Source organism: Typopeltis vanoorti, chromosome 11 (assembly GCF_054136105.1).
Source record: "Typopeltis vanoorti isolate ZY-2024b chromosome 11, IOZ_Tvanoo_1.0, whole genome shotgun sequence".
NCBI classification, from domain to species: Eukaryota; Metazoa; Arthropoda; class Arachnida; order Uropygi; family Thelyphonidae; genus Typopeltis; species Typopeltis vanoorti.
The window spans coordinates 36583238-36605186 of NC_143559.1; the positions used below are offsets into that span (position 1 = coordinate 36583238).

At 34.8% G+C, this 21949-nt stretch overlaps 1 protein-coding gene across 4 annotated transcripts in view; it reads left to right on the forward strand.

Moving 5' to 3' along the window:
- shtd (anaphase promoting complex subunit 1) overlaps positions 1–21949 on the forward strand; it is an 844012-nt gene that overhangs the window by 272789 nt on the left and 549274 nt on the right. For all 4 annotated transcript variants that reach the window (XM_090401046.1, XM_090401047.1, XM_090401049.1 and 1 more), the window contains one exon: positions 7551–7748. In XM_090401046.1, coding sequence (XP_090257172.1) covers positions 7551–7748 — 198 coding nt within the window. The remainder of the gene's footprint in view (positions 1–7550; positions 7749–21949) is intronic.

Sequence of the window (21949 nt, forward strand, 5' to 3'; positions counted from 1 at the left end):
TAATTGAAACCCTTGATCTGCTGACGTCACACTTTCCCCCTGATATATTTGAATTATTTATATTCACAATATATTTGAACCATATAAATTCACAATACATGCAGGCTATTTCACATGGAAAGGGAAAATATACAAGCAATTAGATGGGACAACTATGGGCTCCCCCCTTAGCTAACTTCTATATAGAACATCTGGAAAAACTAGCTATCAATACAGCCACTCTCAAACCAATGCTTTCGCTATGCTGTGTTGACGACTTGCTATTTGGCCACATGGCCCAAGCACATTGGATACATTCTTAGTGCATTTAACACGTTCACTACCACGCTCCTTGGGCATAGTTTGTTACCGCATGCCAAACACTTTCACTTCTTCATAGTCAGTACAACTAATCTTGTAGCTGGCTTATCAGACAGAATTTTGTTTCATACGCCAACTATGAATAATCTCGTATCACCCCCACCTATATGTTACATGTGCTGACAACTGTGTAACTTGAGTCAGTGACGTTCAGCATTCAGTGCAGTAAGGTTTATTGCATGTAGTCTCTAAAAACCTTCAATTACACCATGACCAGTAAAAGAAAGCTTACTGATGAAGAATTAGAAGCTTACGCTAATATGAGTGATAATGAATGGAAAGATGAAAGAATTATTTGGTTCCGAAGATGATTATAATCATACAGACGACTCTAACGGTGACTCTGATGATGAAGTTTGCGTCCAGCCAAATACATCAACATTTACTAATTGGGAAAATTCAGAACAAGAACCCCCACAATTTGACTTTGTTGAAAGTACTGGTTTTAAAATTGACACTGCAAATTTCATTATCGAAAAATTGGTTGAACTTTTTTTTTTCCTAAAGATTTTCTCGCACTTTTAGTTGAACAAACCAATTTATATACTTTACAAAATATTGAGCAAAGGCGAGCACAGATCAAAAAAAGTCAAAGAATTTCAAACTGGAAAGCAACAGACATACCTGAAATGAAATTATTTCTTGGACTTTTACTTCATATGGGTCCTTGTAATTTACCATCTGTTGAGCATTATTGGAGTACAAATCATCTTTACAATTTCCCATTTTGGTGCTCTAAAATGAGCCAAAATTGATTTCAAATTTTATTGCGTTATTTGCATTTTGCAGATAATTCCCAAGCAGCTAATGATAAATTGCACAAACTAAGACTAGTCTTAGATCATTTTAATAGTGTAATGTGAAATGGCTACTCACCAAACAGAAACTTATGTATTGATGAGTCAATGGTGTTGTGGCGCGGTAGATTAATTCGGCAATACATAAAAACAAAACATAAATATGTATGTTTTGTTATGTTATAAATATAATTCTATGAACTATGCAAATCGAATGGATTGGTGATAAAAATAAAAATTTATACAGGTAAATCTGAAGCCTCTTTAGTGAAAATGGGTCACGCATATGATATTGTATTTCACTTGATGGAAGAATATTTAGACCAGGGTTATGTATTGCATATGGACAATTTTTATAATTCTGTAGCTCTGACTTAATCTCTTATTGACAGAAAATCTTATGTGTGGAATGCTGCAAAATAATAGGAAAAACAATTCACCAGATGTTATACAGAAGAAACTAAAGAAGGGGGAATTTGTCCCTGTTTTAGTCAGCAAATGGAAGGATAAGAGGGAAGTTCTTTCCATTTCAAATATGCACAAATTTGAAATGGTTGAAGCGAAAAATCGGAATGATAAAATTCAGTTAAAACCAAATATCATTAGGGACTATAATTTGGGTATATCAGGCATCGATCTTTCTGATCAAATGCTTTCTTACTATTTCGCCTTACGAAAGATAATTAGATGGCCAAAGAAATTGGCAATACGCATTTTTGATACATACATTCGAAATGCACATACATTTTATAATATAGTTACTGGAAACGCAATGACTGTGCTAAAATTTAAAGATAAAATTTATCTCAGTTTTTGTTGGAATGGATGAGCTTACAACATCGCAGAATATCAGCAGGATTCGGGATCTACATTATTTGGAAATTTTACCACCTACAGAAAAAAAGAATCTCCCAACAAAGCCATGCTGAGTATGTACATGAAACAAACAGTGACGGGAAACACGTTATTATTGTCCTGTGTGCCAGGAAAAACCACCATTGTGCATGGAAAATTATTTTAAAGTGTACCATTCGTAATTTGATTTACAAATTATGGGTTAACTTGTGCTTGGCATAGGAAGTTGGTAATCGACATACGAGTATATTCGTAGTTGGCTTGTGAGGCTCATATACCAACTACAAGTATACTCGTAGTTGGCAGCGAACTTCTTAAATAGCCAACACCCAAAAATCCATTTTACAATGGAACTGTAAGCTGATAACTGTCTGCCCTTCCTGGATACACTAATCACATGTCATCCAGATGGTTCCTTATCATTCTCAGTTTTGAGAAAACCCACACACACAGGGAGATATTTCACAAACAATCGCACCATCACCGTTCTCAACAGTATGGTATCTTAAAAACACTAACCCACAGAGCGAGAGCAATCTGTTCCAATGAAAATGCTCTGGCTGCTGAACTGGCTCACTTACGCCATACCTTCTTAGCCAATGGCTATAATTCCCACAAAATAGACAAAATACTAAATGCTCCCAAGAAACCCCCCCGCCCCACTATCCACCAGGAGAACTACAACAAAACAGTTGCTATCTCATACATTAAAGGCACATCAGAAAAGATATCTAGAGTTCTCAATAAACATCAACTACACACTGTATTCAGACCCATGTGTCCATTCACCCAAGGACAGCATCTCTCTTTTATCACATCCAGGAGTCTATGAAGTACCCTGCATATGTGAGCAAGCTTACTACGGTCAAACTGTGGACATTCGCATCATTGAACATAAAAGATACATCCAGCACTATCGCTATGGCAAGTCGGGCCTAGCAGATCATGCTTTGGATACCTCTGCACACAGAATCAACTGGAAGAAAACAAAAGTACTGCACAGAAACTTTTACAAGTCAGAGAGATTATTCTTAGAAGCGACAGAAGCCATGAAACATACTCCGAATATTAACAAATATGGCTGTATAAATTTTCCTAAGATTTGAGAGACAGTCATCTTAAGACATAACTAGTGCCTGCTTTCTCTTTTTTTTTAAAATTGATTTATTATTTGAAAAATTTTTTAAAATTTTATTTTACTCTATTTATTTTTTTTAACATAGAGGGGTGCCTAATTAGGACTTTAGTTTTTGTGTTGTTGCTACAATTTTTCAAACTAGTCTCATTATTACACCATGTTGTAGTCTTGTGACGAACTGTGCTTTGTGCTCTGAAGATGCTGGTTATAACACCAGCGAAACATCAGCAATAGGTCAATAAATAATTATTTGCTTATCTTTCAATATTCTTGATATATTATTGTCAAAATTAGTCAACATATGTGAATGATGGTTGCTGTGGTTTCCTGTGATGAATTTTTTAACTCATCACAGGAAACCACATATAATAATAATGATACATGTTGTAACAAAGCAGAACACCTTTTACAACTATCACTAATTAAGAATATTTCTAACATTTGGGAATGCAGTGTTGCTTCACAGAAGAAAAAAAAAAAAAGAAAAAGAATAAATAAAAATAACCAAATGGTAGACTTCCATTATAATTCAAAATCTAAGGACCAGAAAAATAATTTATATCAACCGGTTTGTTATGGTGATTGAATGTGTATGGGTTGCAGTTTAACTGATAGGAGGAAAAGAGGGAACGTAATAGAAACTGCAAGTTACTAAAGAGGTTTGTACGATTGAAATTTTAATGAAATTTTTCAATGTTTGACACACACACCGAGAGAGAGAGAGAACTAAGGTCACCACTGGAGGTTGTGTGGTTAATACAGTGCAGATGAAGGCTTATGCTTGGAGTGGTGAATGAGTGGTGGATTGGATTGCTAGAAGTAGTTGATTACCCTGACAGTGAATGAGTTAAGGTGAGATATGATATTGTGTGTATAAAGGTATGATATTTTGTGTATTGGGTGTGAATCTCCTGTAATTAGATCTGACTCCATAAAGATAACCATATAATTATATCGATATCTCCATTACTCACACACTAACCATCATTCACATAATACCCATCATACCTCTCCTTAAATTCATTCACTGATGAAGCACCCACCTCTGGCAATCCATTCCATCTATTCACTACCCTCCAAGAAAAAATCGAGTCTTAACACCCCCGCTAACCACATTCTTCCACAACTTCCACTTGTGACCCCTTGCTTTATTCCTTCTAGCCTTGTACTGAAAATGTCTTCAGTATCAATCCTATAAATCTCCTTTAATAACTTTAATGCTTCTATTATGTCTTCTCTTTTTCACCTATCAGCTAATTTTTAAAGCCTACTGCTTGTTCAATCTATGTCTGCGTGGTTAGCCTAGTGGCTATGCGCTTCACACTCATATGCCTGGGGAAGGAGTGTCCTAGGTTCGATTCCCGTTGACTATGCGATAGCTTAAGGATCTTCCTCAGCCATACCCAAGTTAGCCAGTCTTGGGTGTGGAAAACAGGGTTTTTTCCACTAGTTTGTCTGGGGTTTTTCATCCCGCAAGCAGGCAAACCGGTCCAGTGAACACACACGGATTACAGTCAGGAATACTAACCCAGCCATAGATCAGATTAGTCAGCTATGCCGGTTCTGGAGCCCAGATAAAATTTGGGGGACTGAGATTGTGCCATACCTCCCCGTAAAGGGGACTCACGGCCGTGTATCATCATACGATTATTATTATTGTTCAATCTATTCTCACAGGGAGCATTCCTCAGACCTACCACAATCTTTGTCACTCATCTCTAGATCCTCTCCACAACTTCATCTCCATGGAATCTGTGATTTCATATCTGTGCACTGTAGTCCAGATATGGCATTATTAAAGCCTTATATGGGGGAATAATAACCTCTCTCTGACCCTGGTTACTAGTGTGGTGTTCAACAATCATGTAATCTGATGTGCTGTTTTGGTTATCTTCGCAGTATGCTCTGTAAACTTCAACCCCCTGTCCACAATCATACTCAAGTCCATGGCCTCATCAGTTTCCTGCAGTTCAGTTCAATATAGTACACACTTATGGTCTCTTCCCAAAGTGTATCATCTTACACTTGGTAACATTGAACTGGCAGCCAGTTGTCCATAGTGCTAGTCTGTCTTTCTGCAGCATCTGCTAATAACTTTCATTCAAATCAGTTGTCACTGATTTTTTGCAGTTTCCTTTGCTCTTGTTTCTTGATTTTCTTTTATAGTATTTATTCAATTTCCTCTTCTGTTTTTTGCCATTTTATTTGTTTGTTTAGTTCCTACGATATCTAAACATTGTTCTATCATCGCTGTGAAATCCTTGATATGTATCCTCAGAAGGTGAATGTACTGGATATTATTCTTTTGAAATTTTTTCACTTGGTTATACTAAAAATTAAAGATGCAAAAAGTTATATTCTTGGTTTCATCCTTTATCCAAATGCAAGCAAACAAAGTTTGTGTGTAAAGTCACTTCACAACTAGGCTACTTGTATATAGAGGCTAATGACTTCACATCAATTATCTTAGTATCCCATAATGCATTGCACATATCCTTATGGATATGTGTAATGTTGTGCATTATGGGAAGGACCACTACCCAGCCCAGTTAATTTATAATATAACCTAGTGAAAAAAAACTTTTAACATCTATCTCTAATCCAGAATATCTTAGTAATTTGCATTACTTCAACCTTGGTATCACTTCTGGGTTTTGCTCCCACTGATGAGACCTCAATAGAGGTCAAAACTGATCTGGGTAGTGGCCCTTCCCTTAATGCATAGCATTATACATGTTACGTATAATGCTAAGGATATTATGTCAGTAGAGCATGAAAAGTTCACATCATTACTAATTTCCTATCAACAATTTCCCTCTGAATTAATGTGTTATCTGTGAAGACTCCAGTAAGGTCAGATCTTAAATTTTGCTTTTCTAAGCACTTCTCCTGTATCAGTCCACTTAGATCTTGGTTTTCCTCAGCATCATTTTCCAGCCATCCTGGGGAGAGGGGGGGGGGAAAGCCAACCTTTCCTATTCATTTCTGCTTAAATGACCATACCATCTGAGATTAGCTCTGCTCCCACATTCCTAAATGTTAATGATATTTATTTCTTTCCTAATATCCTCATTTTTAATGTGATTCTGCCATTGATGCCACCTGTTTACTCATATCTGTGGGCTCTGGTCTTTGATTTGATTTCATCATATGTAGATGAAAGAACAGTTCTGCCCTTTCGTGGATTGAATTCTTATTTCAAATGAATTGTTATTTCATTTGCTAGGAAATTCATTTCACTATTGTGGAGGTTTGAGCTTTTCTGTTTTAATAGTCAACATAAAAGTGTCTGGACTCTTCTGTTGGTTTTTTGTAGTGCACATCTATTGCATATAACTATCATATCCATTAAATTCACTTCTAAACATGCTATAATTCTCAGGAAACTTGATTTCTTTGCCATTATCAAGTTGACAAAAAAATTACAGCATTTATTCTTCCAAGGACAGTCTTTCTTTGAGAGATCATGTCTTGTTGTTTAATCCTTTATTTTTGTTAAACCAACAGATGCAAGAGAAGAATATCTAAACACTTGGATTATGTATGGTATCCCATTCTGAAAAATGGGATACCATAAAAAATGGGAACATATTGAGGCTCAGCATTCCATTGTATTATGTGCACCATCATAGAACACACACAGAACAAACCAAAAATCTCCGCAGCTTTCAGGTCATAGCTTTAGTGACTCAAAAGCTTTCAGAACTGAAGGAAGGTTTGGAACTTATAATCTCAGATTTTGCATGCCATAATTTTCATTTAATGGATACAATTGTAAATATTTCAAAATGTTAGCATCTATCTTCCTTTGACATTTTTTGTATCAACTGCTAGTATCAATTGCAGAAATAAAACGCTAAGCCTCAACCAGAATTACTGCATAAACTTATCCACATTTTGAAAATTGATCATCCTAAATGTGAATTATGTTAAAAATTGTTAGTTTATTTTTTATTTTATACTTTGTTTTATATGTATCCTGTTCATGTTACTCACATTGCATTAAGTAGAGGCTGAAACATTCGATCTTATGTTATGTTATATCACTTTACTCACTATGGTTTGAATTGACTGCTAATTCCATCTGAGCATGTACCAGAATACATGATATGAAATATCAGTGATTATTAATTTATTAAGCTTAATTTGTGTGTGTGTGTGTTTTACTTATTTCTGCTTTGAAATGCACTAGCAGTTGATACAAAAAATGTCAAAGGAAGATAGATGCTAACATTTTGAAATATTTACAATTGTATCCATTAAATGAAAATGATGGCATGCAAAATCTGAGATTATAAGTTAGCCTATTATCTATATATTTGTTAGTTTGCAATAAAAACATTCTTGTCAATAACTGTTCTTGCAGATGTTTGTGAGGTAAAATGTCTAATTTTCCCTAGGACTGGATGCATCTTATCTCATCTGTACATCATTGGACTGTATGGAAAGAGCAAGCTCATTGTTTGGGATTGTATGACAGGTTATTAAATCAGCCTTCCCTGAACTTTCAATTGGAATCAAGTGTCTCTATCAATAGGACTGCCACACTTTATCCATATATACCTAATGTTCTCTGTGCATTACATCTTGTGTATGAGGTATGAAATGTAATGTAGTAATCAGTTTTGTTTTATTTTTTCAAGAGTAATTTGAAATTTTTGTCTCATAGTAACTCTACTTAACAATTCGGTCACTTTGTTTGCAGGTTCAGATAAGGGTGTTGATTATCTGAAAAAAAACTTTTCACGAAACATTCAGTGTGAAAAATCAAGATATTTGTAAGATTTTGAGGTCACATTCCATGTTTCTTAACTGACTGGTATCTCCACAATGACTGATTTTTATTTAAATGTGCAAGTATTGCAGGTGCAGATGCTTTGACTTCTTCAGAATTCAATTAACAAAACAATAATAGACTTAAAAGATAAATATAGTGAATGATTTTAAATAATTCAGAAGGTAGAGGACGTCTTTTACAATGTATAACAACAGTTTGCATATTAATGACTCAAATATTATATTACTAGTGCTTTGATGAACCATGTCCTGTCTCTTTTAAGTTTACTTCAAATGGGCAGTCTCCATATGACTAAGTAATAAACCTTTCTTCTTGTTGTACTGTAGGTATTTTAAAAGATTCTGTTAGGTTGCTGATATACCTATGAAAATGTAAGTCATCTTGACGAAGCACATTTCAATTGTTGAACTGCACCAGAGATATTTATATGAATAAATATCTTTGATATTTATTCATATAAATATCTCTTGATCAATGGGCGATCTGTTTGGTGTAAATTCTACAAGCAATATATATTGTGTGTGTGTATTTTTTTAAGAAGATAACAAAATAGAAAAATTATTTATTATTTGAATGCATTGGTTTCACTTTCTTTGAAGATTTCATCAGGTGCATAATATAAAAAGAGAAATACAAGAAAAAAAAAACATTACAAGAAAACAACAGCTATAAATTAAGTAGCAAATGGACTACTGGCATTGAAGGTGTTCTGGATGCCATAATATTGTTGAATATGTTCATGTGGGAATGGTCTCATGCATGCCCAAGTTGGGTAGGTGAGGAGTGATAATTAGAGAAGTTATAACTGAGGTTGGTATTAAGGTGGACTGGATAGAATGCAATTTCTGTTGATGCAGTCATCCTTCTCAAGCTATAATAGCATATAAAAATGTAAAAATGTTTTCTGATGTGTTCCAGATCACTGGCTGAGTGATAGAATCTTCATCATCAAGGTTAGTAGAATTAATAATATGATTAGATAGAGCACAGGCTCTAGTTCTGCCATATGTAATGTCTCTCGCATGTTCTTCCATATGCACTCACTGGATTTCTCTGTGCGACCAAAATAGAGCTCATTGCAGTTGCACCAGAAAGTATAAACTTCTGGATGTTTTAGGCTTTTGTGTTTCGATTTAGGTATACGATTAAGTCAGGATTGGAGTTTGGTTAGAGGAGTAGAAGAAGTGTAAATTTTACATTTTATATATATATATATATATATATTTATAAAGAATTGAATGACTAGAACCGAGATTTAAGTAAAAAGGTTTTAATATAAAAACACGACTAGTTTCGGCTTGTAACAGCCTTCATCAGGTGACATTATAAAAGAAAGAAAAAAAAACACTAAACACTGAAGGTAAAAAGACTATGAACAACATAGAGAGTCTCTATACATAATTAGCATGAAAACGTTGTAGTTGTATTTAAAGCTGTTCTTTCGTTTGTTGCATTGTTGGGAGAGTGCGTGCTTGCAGCATCACATGAACGGCAGTACATGATTACAGCTGAATGACTATCTGGGAGGTTGTAGATCAAGTTATTATTTAGATGAACAGGATGGAAGATGATTTCCCTAGATTCCACAATTTTTCTCTCTAGTTCATTGCAACAGAAGATGTTAGTAAATTTTTCCCAGCAGACTTTGTGACTTTGGTTTTCATCATTAGGAATAGCTGAGAAAAGGATATGACTTGATAATGCACTGGCTCGCTGTCTCTTGTAAGTAATGTCCCTCATGTGTTCTTCCATATGCAATTCGACAGATTTGTCTGTCTGCCCAAAATAAGGAATATCACAATCACACAATATTTTATATACACCAGGGTATTTGAGTTGATGATAAGCATCAACAGGTTGGTCTTCTTGAAACGTTGCAAATTTCACGCTGTCTTTCCTAAATTTATGTGCTTTAAAGAAAACATAACAACTGAACGTGCGAGGAGAATCTATCATAAAGCTAAATTAGACCTACTGTCTGAAAGAATCTCAGATGCTAAACGAACTCTCGCTTTTCTTTTGAATAAAAAAGGAACTGTATTGGAGAAACTGGAAGAATCTCTAGATAATGAAAGTTGGCATACCTTTAATACATACTGTGAATCGCAAGCAGCCACAATACAATATAATAACAAAGTAAATCTTATAAGTAAATTTGAAACATTAAAAAGAATACAAAATAATAGGAACTTCTCAAAACCACACATCAATATTGACAAAGTCGTTATCAACAAATCTTCTTATATACTTTCAGATGTAGAAAAAAGCATCCTTAGTAAAGGTCTAAACTTTATTTCTTCCCCAAAATTAATACCAAAGGAGACACTACTTACAAAAATAGAAAAAGCTACTTCTTTTCTCTCTCCACAAGATGCAAAACGTCTACATATTGAATCAATCTTTATTATCAATAACGCAAAACCACCTGCAGATAACATTTCTTCAAAAGAACGCAAAGCTATTAAAAGATTAAAAAACAACAGAGATATAATTATCCTTCCTGCGGATAAAGGCAATGCAACAGTCATCCTCAACTCTGAAGATTACCAGAATAAAATGCTTGAATTACTACATAATGATACCTATTCAATACTCGAGAGAGAGAGAGAGAGAGAGATCCAACTCTTGAACTTCAAAATCATACAAACAACTTATTAAAAACAACAACTGAATTATCCCGAAACGTTCGCTTATCTCTATGCTCTCTCCATCCGTTAATTCCTTGCATATATGGTGTTCTTAAAATCCATAAAGAGAACACCCCATTATGCCCAATTGTAGACGGTATCAATTCTCTGACATACAATCTTTCAAAATATCTTGCCAAATACCTAAAACGTAAAAATGGATAAAGGCAATGCAACAGTCATCCTCAATTCCGAAGATTACCAGAATAAAATGCTTGAATTACTACATAATGATACCTACTCAATACTCGAGAGAGAGACCATCGAGAGAGTCACCATCCTTTATCAAGAACATTATAGAATTTGTTACATACATCAAGGATATTACAGTTAATGAAGATGACATCATGGCTAGCTTGGACATAACTTCTTTGTTAACTAATGTCCCAACAGATGAATTCCTAATATTACTCAAGGATAAAAAAATGTTAGCCTTGCTTACACATTGCATCAGGTCTGGTTTCTTCAAATTTCAAGATAATATATTCAAATTTCAAGATAATATATAAATCATGGACTGGCTATGGGTAATCCTTTATCCCCTGTACTCGCAAATATTTACTTAGAGGATTTTGAAACCAAAGCTATCTCTTCCTTTATTTTAACACCTAAAGTTTGGAAACGCTATGTAGATGATGTCTTCATTATTTTGGAGCCCTTATGGTTTTCCTCGAACATCTCAATAGCCGACATCAAAGTATTAAGTTTACTGCCGAGCTTGAAACGGATAATTCCTTTCCTTTTCTTGATGTCAAACTGAATTGCTCTTCTGATAAACTCAAAATATCGATATATAGAAAGCCCACACATACCAACAGATACTTGCATAGTCAGTCCCATCACTTCCCTCCTCATAAGCTTGGAATAATTTCCACTTTGGGACATAGAGCCCATTCTCTTCTGGATGACCCAAATGTACTTCTTACAGAAATAAATCATCTGAAAACTTCTTTCGAAGTTAATGGATATTCCAAGAGAATCATTGAAAAATTCCTTCTTAATCCTCCTAGACATCACTCAGAAGAAACAAATAGATTCAAAGGCAATATATCTATTCCTTACATAAGTACAGTTTCACATAAATTAGCAAAAGTTCTAAGAAAATACAATATCACAACCTTGTTCACTCCACTTCCAAAGATCTGTTTCTTAATAAGCCACCAAAACCTTGTCATCATCAACTCAAATACCCTGGTGTATATAAAATATTGTGTGATTGTGATATTCCTTATTTTGGGCAGACAGACAAATCTGTCGAATTGCATATAGAAGAACACATGAGGGACATTACTTACAAGAGACAGCGAGCCAGTGCATTATCAAGTCATATCCTTTTCTCGGCTATTCCTAATGATGAAAACAAGTCTCAAGTCTGTTGGGAAAAATTTACTAACATCTTCCGTTGCAATGATGAACTAGAGAGAAAAATCATGGAATCTAGGGAAATCATCTTCAATCCTGTTCATCTAAATAATAACTTGAGCTACAACCTCCCAGATAGTCATTCAACTGTAATCATGTACTGGCGGTCACGTGATGCTGCAAGCACGCACTCTCCCAACAATGCAACAAACAAAAGAACAGCTTTAAATACAACTACAACGTTTTCATGCTGATTATGTATAGAGACTCTCTATGTTGTTCATAGTCTTTTAACCTTCAGTGTTTAGTGTTTTTTTCTTTCTTTTATAATGTCACCTGATGAAAGCTGTTACAAGCTGAAACTAGTCGTGTTTTTATATTAAAACCTTTTTACATAAATCTTGGTTCTAGTCATTCAATTCTTTATAAAAATATGTATGTTAACTGAGTTAATGATATATACATTAAAAAATTTTTTTATGTATATATATATATATACACACACACACATCTTGTTGTACATTGTACAGGATATGGTAGTAGTACATTTTCATGTTGTACTATCATATCCAAGTCAATACCACATGATCGCTCTCACCAATTGGAGGTAACGAGGACACCTTACTTATGCATATGTCCTCTGAACCTATGACAAGATCCAACACTCACACCATGAGTCCCTTCAGTTATGTGCTGTTTCAAGTATTTATCTCTTAGAAGGTGTATGAATTCCATTTCTTTTTTGCCACGTGATATTTCCTCCTAATTAATATCACCATAATTAAAATACCCCATAGTAATCACTAACCCTGCACTCATTGCACTAATTTGCTGATGTATGAATTCAATATCACCCTCTGTACCCCCTGACCTATAGCAGCAACCAACTGTATATTTGGTTGCGTTCGTTACTATTTCCTACCATACCGCCCTCAAATGAACTATCATTCACACGTCTATCCTCTTGATATACTACTTTCTTTAGCTGCAACTCATCAGCTATCATCAACAGTACTCCCCCCCCCCCCTCCGTTCTATCTTCTCTATCCTTCCTGAAAATACTGTACCCATCACATTCAATTCCAGTAACCACATCTTCTGATATATTAATCCAAAGCCAATTCTCACTAATGCCTACAACGTTTGGTGAGATTGCACTGACTAATGCCAAAAATTCTTCCCTCTTATTTCAAATGCTTCTTGCATTAGTATACAAAATTGCAGATTTTCTTTAGTTCTTGTACCAGCTTTAGAACTGATATGCATTCTACTAATTTCAGTAGTCCCATGCCGATTTTTATCCACTCTATTCTTCAAATTATTCCGCGAAAAAGTATCAACAAATATACATTCACTGTGTAAGTTTCTCCCTCTTACACTCAACCTTTTCAATTTTAGTTTCCCTGCCTGGCTACTTCAACTTGTTCAGAAAACAGTAACTTCTTCAAACTCTTATGAACATATTCAGATGCAACCCATCTCTTGCATACAGCTGTCTTTTGCTTTCAAACACACTCCAGACATCAACAAATTCGAGACCTCTTTTTTTTTTTTTCACATTCTTGCAATCATATCATTCATTATCATTACTTGTCTACTTGACTCATAATTGTCAAAACGAGGACAGATACTATCCTCCCTCTGGCTCTTTCTTCTTCACGATATCTAACAATGTTCTTAAATCTTTTGCTACCTGATTAATACTACCACTCAGGTCATTTGTACCTACCATAACCACCATCTTTTCTGCATCATGTCCTCTCGTTATTGCTAAAGTCGCTCTCTATTGTTCCACCAGACAAGCACTCCTCAGGCATAACGCTCTCCATACCCTCAATCATTGAATCACCATATATTATACCACTCATAACTTCATTCAAATCCAAACCAGCATCACTCATGGCCTCATTTTCTTCACTATTCAGCATGACTCTCCCAGTTTCATTACTTTCCCTGAACACTCTTTTATTTACTCCCTCACTTTCACAACATCTCATTTCTACTAGACCTCTTGTGCTTTCATTCTGATAACTCCCAATCACTTCCATACTGTTCATTACTTCATCATTCACCTAAGTCTCTCCCTTACTTAAACCTATTCTAGTTACTTCAGCTAAAGTAATCTCCATAGTCTAATTTCTCTATTCAACACATTTAACTCAGTCTTAATATCCCGAACCCCCCCCCCCCCCTACTGAACACTTCCACTTCCTCTTACAAGAGATGAATGTCACTTTTGATTTTCACGAACTGTTGCTGAAGCTCTTCTGCTACGGTCCCGACATTTGCTTCCATTCCTAAACGCTCTAATCTATCTAGAGACACTTTTCACATACATTAACGTTTTCATTCTTCTCGTTCACCCAAATGGTCCACAGATCTTTTTTCGGTGCATACATATAGCAGTTTCTGCAATGCATCCACTGCGAAAAATCCAAGGCAGAGCTAGCATGCAGAAGTCCTCTGTGCTGCTGACGTATGTTTCTTTATGGACTCCATCTTTAAGGCACTGAAGCAGTGAAACAAACAAGTAGCAAAAACACAATATAAACAGCAAATTTTCAACAATAACACCACTGAAGGATACGTATCCAACTGAAGCACAACTGTATAATAATAATAATATATATCAGTGGCATCGCGTGCTCATTTCAGTTGGGTGTGTGTTGTCATGTGGGTTATGCAACCTGCGCTACAAATTTCACGTCAATTTGACCATATGCATGGGCATGCGTCTGCAGAAAAAATTTTTTTTTTGGGGGGGAGGGCAAAGCTTGGAGACAAATAATTACATCAATAAATTATAATTATTGATTTAATTAAATAATTACATCAATAAACATCTTTTAGCTTTTTTTTGATGTAATTATTTGTCGATGTAAACTATAAATACATTATTTTCATTTTGCATCGATTTTAATGATCTTTATTCTTGGGGGGAAAAAGGTATTCAGAATTAATAGTTTTTAGCACAATTTCATATATAAAAAATTGACCGCTATATTTTATTAAAAAATCAACTAATTAATTAATCCTAAATTAAATTATTTCAGTTTAAAAGCAAAAAAAATCATAAAACTAACAAGTAAAATAATATTAAATTACATACACTTACCTTTTAAAAATGTATTTTTCTGTTTAAATTTGGTTGACTATAAATTTACAATTCACATTTCACTCATTAACTCACTAGACACAGGGGGAAAACTAAGTGGTCACTGTTCACAAATCAGAAAAAGATGAACCAAAAAGAGGAACATGTGTTTTATTGCTGCAATAAAACGTGTTCTATGGCTACCCCGCTGTGGGCCGAAACAGGCCAACCCATAATAAAAGTTTAAGACAGACAAAGTGTTCCTAGGGTTGAGGGTGTAAGATTACATATCTCAATCAATTTTATGATTATAATTTGTGGAATTTTTTAATCGATCCCAGGGAGAATGCTCTCCCACAGACACCATGACCATGTGATTGCATTTTATCGATCTGTGAAAGTTTTGAGAGGGCATAGCGCGTCAGTGCTCATCTTAATTGGTCCATTGCAATTAATTGCAGGATAACTTTGAATACTTCTGTGTAGAGTGGGGGAACAATCTGTTTTAGGATTTATTACAAAACAACAATGAAGGAGAATGCTATATTTGGCTGGTATATTTGAAATACTCAAAGATGAAAATATGTGAACCATCATTTATAAGACACGAGAATAGGAAAGAATAAGTGAGAGTAGAAACACTTTCATTAATGGTAAAGAATAATTCTTCTTCTTTCGCTATGCCTTATCCCGTGTTAAACGGGGTCGGCGTTCCCATCTTTAATCTTCTTCTTCCAGATTCTCCGGTCCAGGGCATCTTCCCGACTCCATCCTTTCTCCCTAAGATCATCTGCCACCTTATCCCTCCATCTGAGTTTGGGCCTGCCTCTTTTTCTCCTTCCCTCCACTTCCATACGCTCCACTCGTTTACCAACATACTCCTCACTCCTCTCTACATGACCGAACCACCTCAGCCTGATTTCTCGTACCTTCTTACTGATCGGCCCCACCTTGACTGTCCCTCTGATGTAGTCATTCCTTATCCTGTCCTTTGTCACACCATTTATCCATCTCAACATCCGCTTCTCCACCACCTCCATCTTCCTCTCCTGTGCCTTTGTTATAGGCCACGTCTCCATGCCATGGAGCATCGCCAGCCTCACCACCATCTTATACAGCTTTCCTTTCATCTTACAACTCACTCTCTCTTGTCGCACAGGACCCCACTCATCTTCCTCCAGTTCATCCAGCTGCATGTTATTCGGTGCTGTATTTCCTCATCCAGGTCACCATTCCTCTCAAGGACCGACCCGAGGTACTTGAATTTCTTCCCTGAAGTTAACCTATCACCCTGGAGTCATATGATCATATCCTCGTCACTCCCCTTTGACATATATTCGGTCTTTACCGGGTTAATTTTCATGCCTTTCTCCACTCTTCCAGGGTCTTTTCAAGCGTCTCTTGAGATGATTCGCAGAGAACAATATCATTGGCAAACATCATGCTCCGTGGCACTTGCTTCTTAACATCCTCCACTAATACACCCATGACCAGATCAAAGAGGTAGGGGTTCAGAGCTGATCCCTGATGGAGCCCTACAACAATGGGGAACCCCTCTGTCATACCAACACTAGACCTGACCTGAGTTTTTGCTCCCTCATACATCTCCTTCACCAACCTCACGTACTTTTCCAACACCCCCTTCTTCCTCATACACCTCCATACCTCCTGCCTGGCCACTCTGTCGTATGCCTTTTCCAGGTCTATAAACACCATATATAGCTCCGTCTGCATCTCCCTATATTTCTCCATCAATCGCCTTAGCGCAAATATTGCATCCGTTGTCCCTCTTCCTGGCATAAATCCAAACTACTCCTCACCAATTTTTGTTTCCCGCCGTATCCTTCCTTCAATTACTCTTTCCCATATCTTCAACGTGTGTGACATTAGTTTGATCCCTCTATAGTTGCCACAATCTTGAACATCTCCTTTTCCCTTGTAGATTGGGACGAGAATGCTTTTCCTCCATTCCTCTGGTATCTTTTCATGTTGGGCTATTTTCCTCATCAGATCCCATAACATGTCTATGCCCTCGCTGCCCAAGCTTCTCCACACTTCTCCAGATATATGGTCCATCTCCACAGCCTTTCCATTCTTCATTTTTCTCAGTGCCCAATACACTTCCTCTCTGCTTATTAGAGAATAATTAATAATAATTATTATTTGTAATATGTATGTCCTGTAAGTTGCTGGGTAGAGCGAATAGCATGATCCTATAAATTCTAAACATGAATAAGTGAATTTATGATGGCATAATTTAAAAAAAAAACTTACGAAGAGAGAGAGAGAGAGGAGTATTGCAGGAATAAATATAGTTGATGGAGCACCAAATCATCTCATAAAATATGTTGCACATGTTATGTGTATTTCTTTGGTTTGTGTATATTTTGCTCCGTTTTCCAAGAAATTTATTTTGTTTACTGAGACTCAGTATACATAACATCCGATCATTATCGAAATTATCCACACTTTTGGGAATCCTAAATTCATTAGTTTTTTTTTTTTTTTTTTTTTTTTTTTTTTAATTAGTATCAGCGGTTCTTCTGTCTTATCAATCTCACATATGCTGGTATTTTGTTGTCTTATAATTACAACGTCTTATAATACACAGAATATTAATTTTTATTCAGGAATAGATATTTTTTACTGTCTGTTGTTTCCGAAGAGTAGAATAAAAATGTCTCTATATACCATTAAAAAAATCTTTACAACCTCAACAGATGCTATACTGCATAAGTAAAAGAAAAAACAATTGGCATTTTTCTCCTAATATCCACTTTCAAATTTTCAGTTCCAGAAAACATGCGTAACAACTGTTTGTGATATACGTTGGACACGAAAATCGCTCAACTCATGACAAGTGACAACGTTCAGTTGGATTGGTTGACACAGTAACCAATCACAGATGCTAGGTGCTGAGTGAGCTCAAAATTTTAGCTCACCCGGCCCTGCCTTCTCAGCAGGTTAAAAATATTAGAAAGCTAAAAAAAGTGACTTCTTCATGAAGCAATAATGCTTTATTACCCTCCTGAAGAGGACAATGAAGCATTAGTACAGTATACTGTGTTCAATTTTAGGAATTGCGCGAAGTCTGCAAACAATTGGGGGAGTCTTTAACGGGAATAAATGCAAAAATATAATATGGGTGATACTGATATTTCGTAGATGAGCACTGCACATCTAGCATGCCTGGGATATTTGCTCCTGATATATATACAGAAACACACAGTTGACCCTTGAACAATGCAGGCATTAGGGGCACTGACTTCCCACATTGCTCGAAAATGTGTATATAACTTTTAACTCCGCAAAAACTTAACTACTAATAGCCTACTGTTGACTGCAAGCCTTACTGATAACATGAACAGTCGATTAACACATATTTATGTATTGTGTGTGTGTGTGTGTATGAATTATATACAATATTCTTACAATAAAGTAAGCTAGAGAAAAGAAAATGTTATTAAAGAAAATCATAAGGAAGTGAAAATACATTTACAGTACTGTACTGTACTGTATTTATTGATACTCATAAGTTTACGATGTTTACAAGATGAATCATATGTCTATTAGTACCTACATCAATATTGTCTTAATAGGCACAAAACACTTTAGATGTTATGCATATTACTATTACTAGACATCAAAAATGAAAAGATAATCTGAAAAAGAATTCATATTTATTTACAGGTATAATGATTCATGTTTTGATAACGAAGAAGTAGCAATGTGATCGCTTTATGGTAGCCTAGTTCAATCGATATGATTGATTCGCAGTAATCTAGCCTATACACTAATGAATGAATTGTTATAAAATTTTTATTTCATGCTAATTAATTTAAGTTATTAATAACAGTTAATTTTATGCAGTTATGATTTAACACTGCATCTTTATGTTTCATTTACATTTCTCTCAACTGCAAATGATGCCATGCATGGTATATAAGCATTTGTGTGTGTGTGTGTAAGTTTTGATAAATTTTAACTTTTTATAATAAATTTGTTTATACTTTATAGTAGTAAATGATAAAACAGACTAGTGTTTGCATATATTTTATGCATTCATGACATACCTAACATTTTCTTAATTTTTTCGATATTTCTAGGCTATACGGTTCATCTGTTTTTTTAAATTGTTGCAAATCTGTAAAAAAATTTTCCAATATATTTATTCAAAAAGAACATGTATAAGTGGAACTACGCAGTCCAAACCTGCACTCTTCAAGGGTCAACTGTATATATAAAGTAATGATTGTTATTATTATTATAAAAACTGCCTTCTTTAGGAATGTATGAGATATGAGGTTGCTGATTATAGTTGAGTGATGTAAAGCATACATGTTATCCTGTACTTAAGATCTGAGCTATTCTGTCAGTCATTTTTTTTGTTTTATTTATTTATTTTTATTATTTCATATATACATGGTAGTGACAACACTTTTGTCAACACTTGAGTTTCTGTGTTGTTGACTGACTGGATTCTTAAAATTATGTCTTAACTCTTTTTTTTTTTTTTTTTATTGTAACTCTTCATAATAAATATATTGTTTAATTATTTTATCCCTTGGCTTTTCATTTTCTGCTTCAATTGATGCTCTGTCAATTATGGTACAAATGTCACTGTATTTCCAAGCTGAGTTTTGTGAAGTTCTGTGTTTTTGATGCGACTCCCACTTACAAATGATTGTATAGCTATAATACATTAGTACTTTGGGTGGCAAAGGGTGTTTTTTAAGCAGTTATTTTATTTATTTTTATTCTTATTTAGTTATTTATTTTCATAATCCAATAACAATCCTGGTTTCAACACTAAGTATGGAACTTTTTACATCACTTCAAGTTTTCAGTAAGCATGGCCTGTCTTGTGTTGGGTAAGGAAATCAACATCCACCTAAAGATGATTACAAACAAATTGGCCGGTTTGCTGACAGTAGGATTCAAATGTATAGTGTGTATTGGCTAGATAGTAGGAAAAAACCTACATGGTTCACTAATCCCTTGTCTAATCAAGAAAACTAATTCTTCTTGTATTAGTTTTCTTTCTGTTTGCAACATGTTTTACCTGATTTTGACCTGTAGATTTAGATTAATATATCAGATAGAGTTCTGTTTTTTTATTTCAAGAAAGAAGCAAATTCAAGGAGGGATACTATTTAACAGGAGAAAGCTCTTCCAGGGAAATTGAAATTCTTCCATAAAAGGGCAGAGGAGTAAACAAATTCATCAGTTGGACAACATATTAAATATGAAGATATCAGAAAAGAATTTTACCATTATTAATTTCAAGGATGTTTTTGTTATCAGAGCTAATGTAAGGTGATATTATACAGAATGGAAAGAGTAAGAAGAGCATGACAATTGCAGGAACTCTAACATATTTTAAAATAAGCAATCAGCATAAGAACCATCAGTGGAAAATAGATGCAGATAGCAGAAGAATGACTGAAATGCTACACAATTCAAACCACTGAGACAAAGTTGACAAAAACCTTTGAAATAATTCTGAATAATAGCTAGCAATTTTATATTCAGCAAATGGCGATCAAGGAATGGAAATCATAGACTTCTTGAATGCTCGGTGGTTTTAAGTAAAAAATGCAGGAAAATTGATAAAAGGCAAATTGGACAGTGAAACATGTTTTGCTATTCATGACTGTGTAGATTCTAATAGATAATAAGTAGAGGAATTTTTCTGAGTGATTAAAGAGAAGCTAGTTCTTTTTGAAGGCCTGTACAGTTAGGTAGGAAATAAATACCAGATATAGAAAAGATTTTGGAAGAATTTGGAGAAAAGATCAAAAGTAATAATAATGGTAAGTACCTACTGGATTTCTGTTGAGGACATAGAATAGTACTACCACCAGGTTCCTGCATAAAGATGCATGAATTCACATAGCATACACAATAAATAAGATAATCTTATTATATTATTGTTGATAGTGACATCTTCAGACATTTTCAAAATCCAAAAGTATTCAAGTAATTTGAAATAGGAAACAATCATTGTTTTAGATCTGAACTTAAATATGGATTATTGTTATAATTCCATGATTTCTTGACAATTTGTCATGAACTAAGAATCCAGTAATGGTCTAGTATGTTTTTCCCCAATTCATTCATCTGCAATTTTTGTTTGTTCCTTCTGAAGTATGCTTTAGAAGAATACTAGTGTAAATCTTATCTGGAACACTCTGCAAAGCAAATTCCTCTATCATTTTTACATTCACGTTTATTTCCCTTTTATAGGTATGAGAGAGCTACTCCTCCAGTGATACTAAATTTGTATAGGAGTTATTCGATTTAGTCAGAATCATGAAGTATGATATCAGTAAAAGTAAAGAACTTGTTTTTTCTTGTATAGTAAAGAACTTAGTGTATTTTCTATTATTTTGTTACAGTTTAATGCCTCTTCCTTTTGTAATGTGAACTACACAGATGATGAATAACATTTCTATGAGCAGCGTCTGCTTACATAACATCACTCAGAGGAATCATATTCAAAATGAGGATGCTAGAATGGAACTTGATATCACTGATGTTTAAGAATGTATCAGAGCAAAGCCAGTCTAAAGCAGCATGGCCACCAGTATTTAAAGAAAATCTGAATATAAAAGTTAGTGAAACAGATGTTTGATGCCAAGTTGGCAGGAAAAAACTCAAAGAAAGACTATGGTTTAAGTGGATCAGTGCTGTTAGTAGCAGCTTAGGAGACAGAAATGTTAATGTGATCATACTGGAGAGTTAAGAAGTAAGATTAAATACTAATTTGGAAGAAAAATGTTGGTAAATAGCTAATTATAGTCTAAACTTGATTATGTAATGCTATCATAGTATCCATTACACCTCTTGAGTGTACAG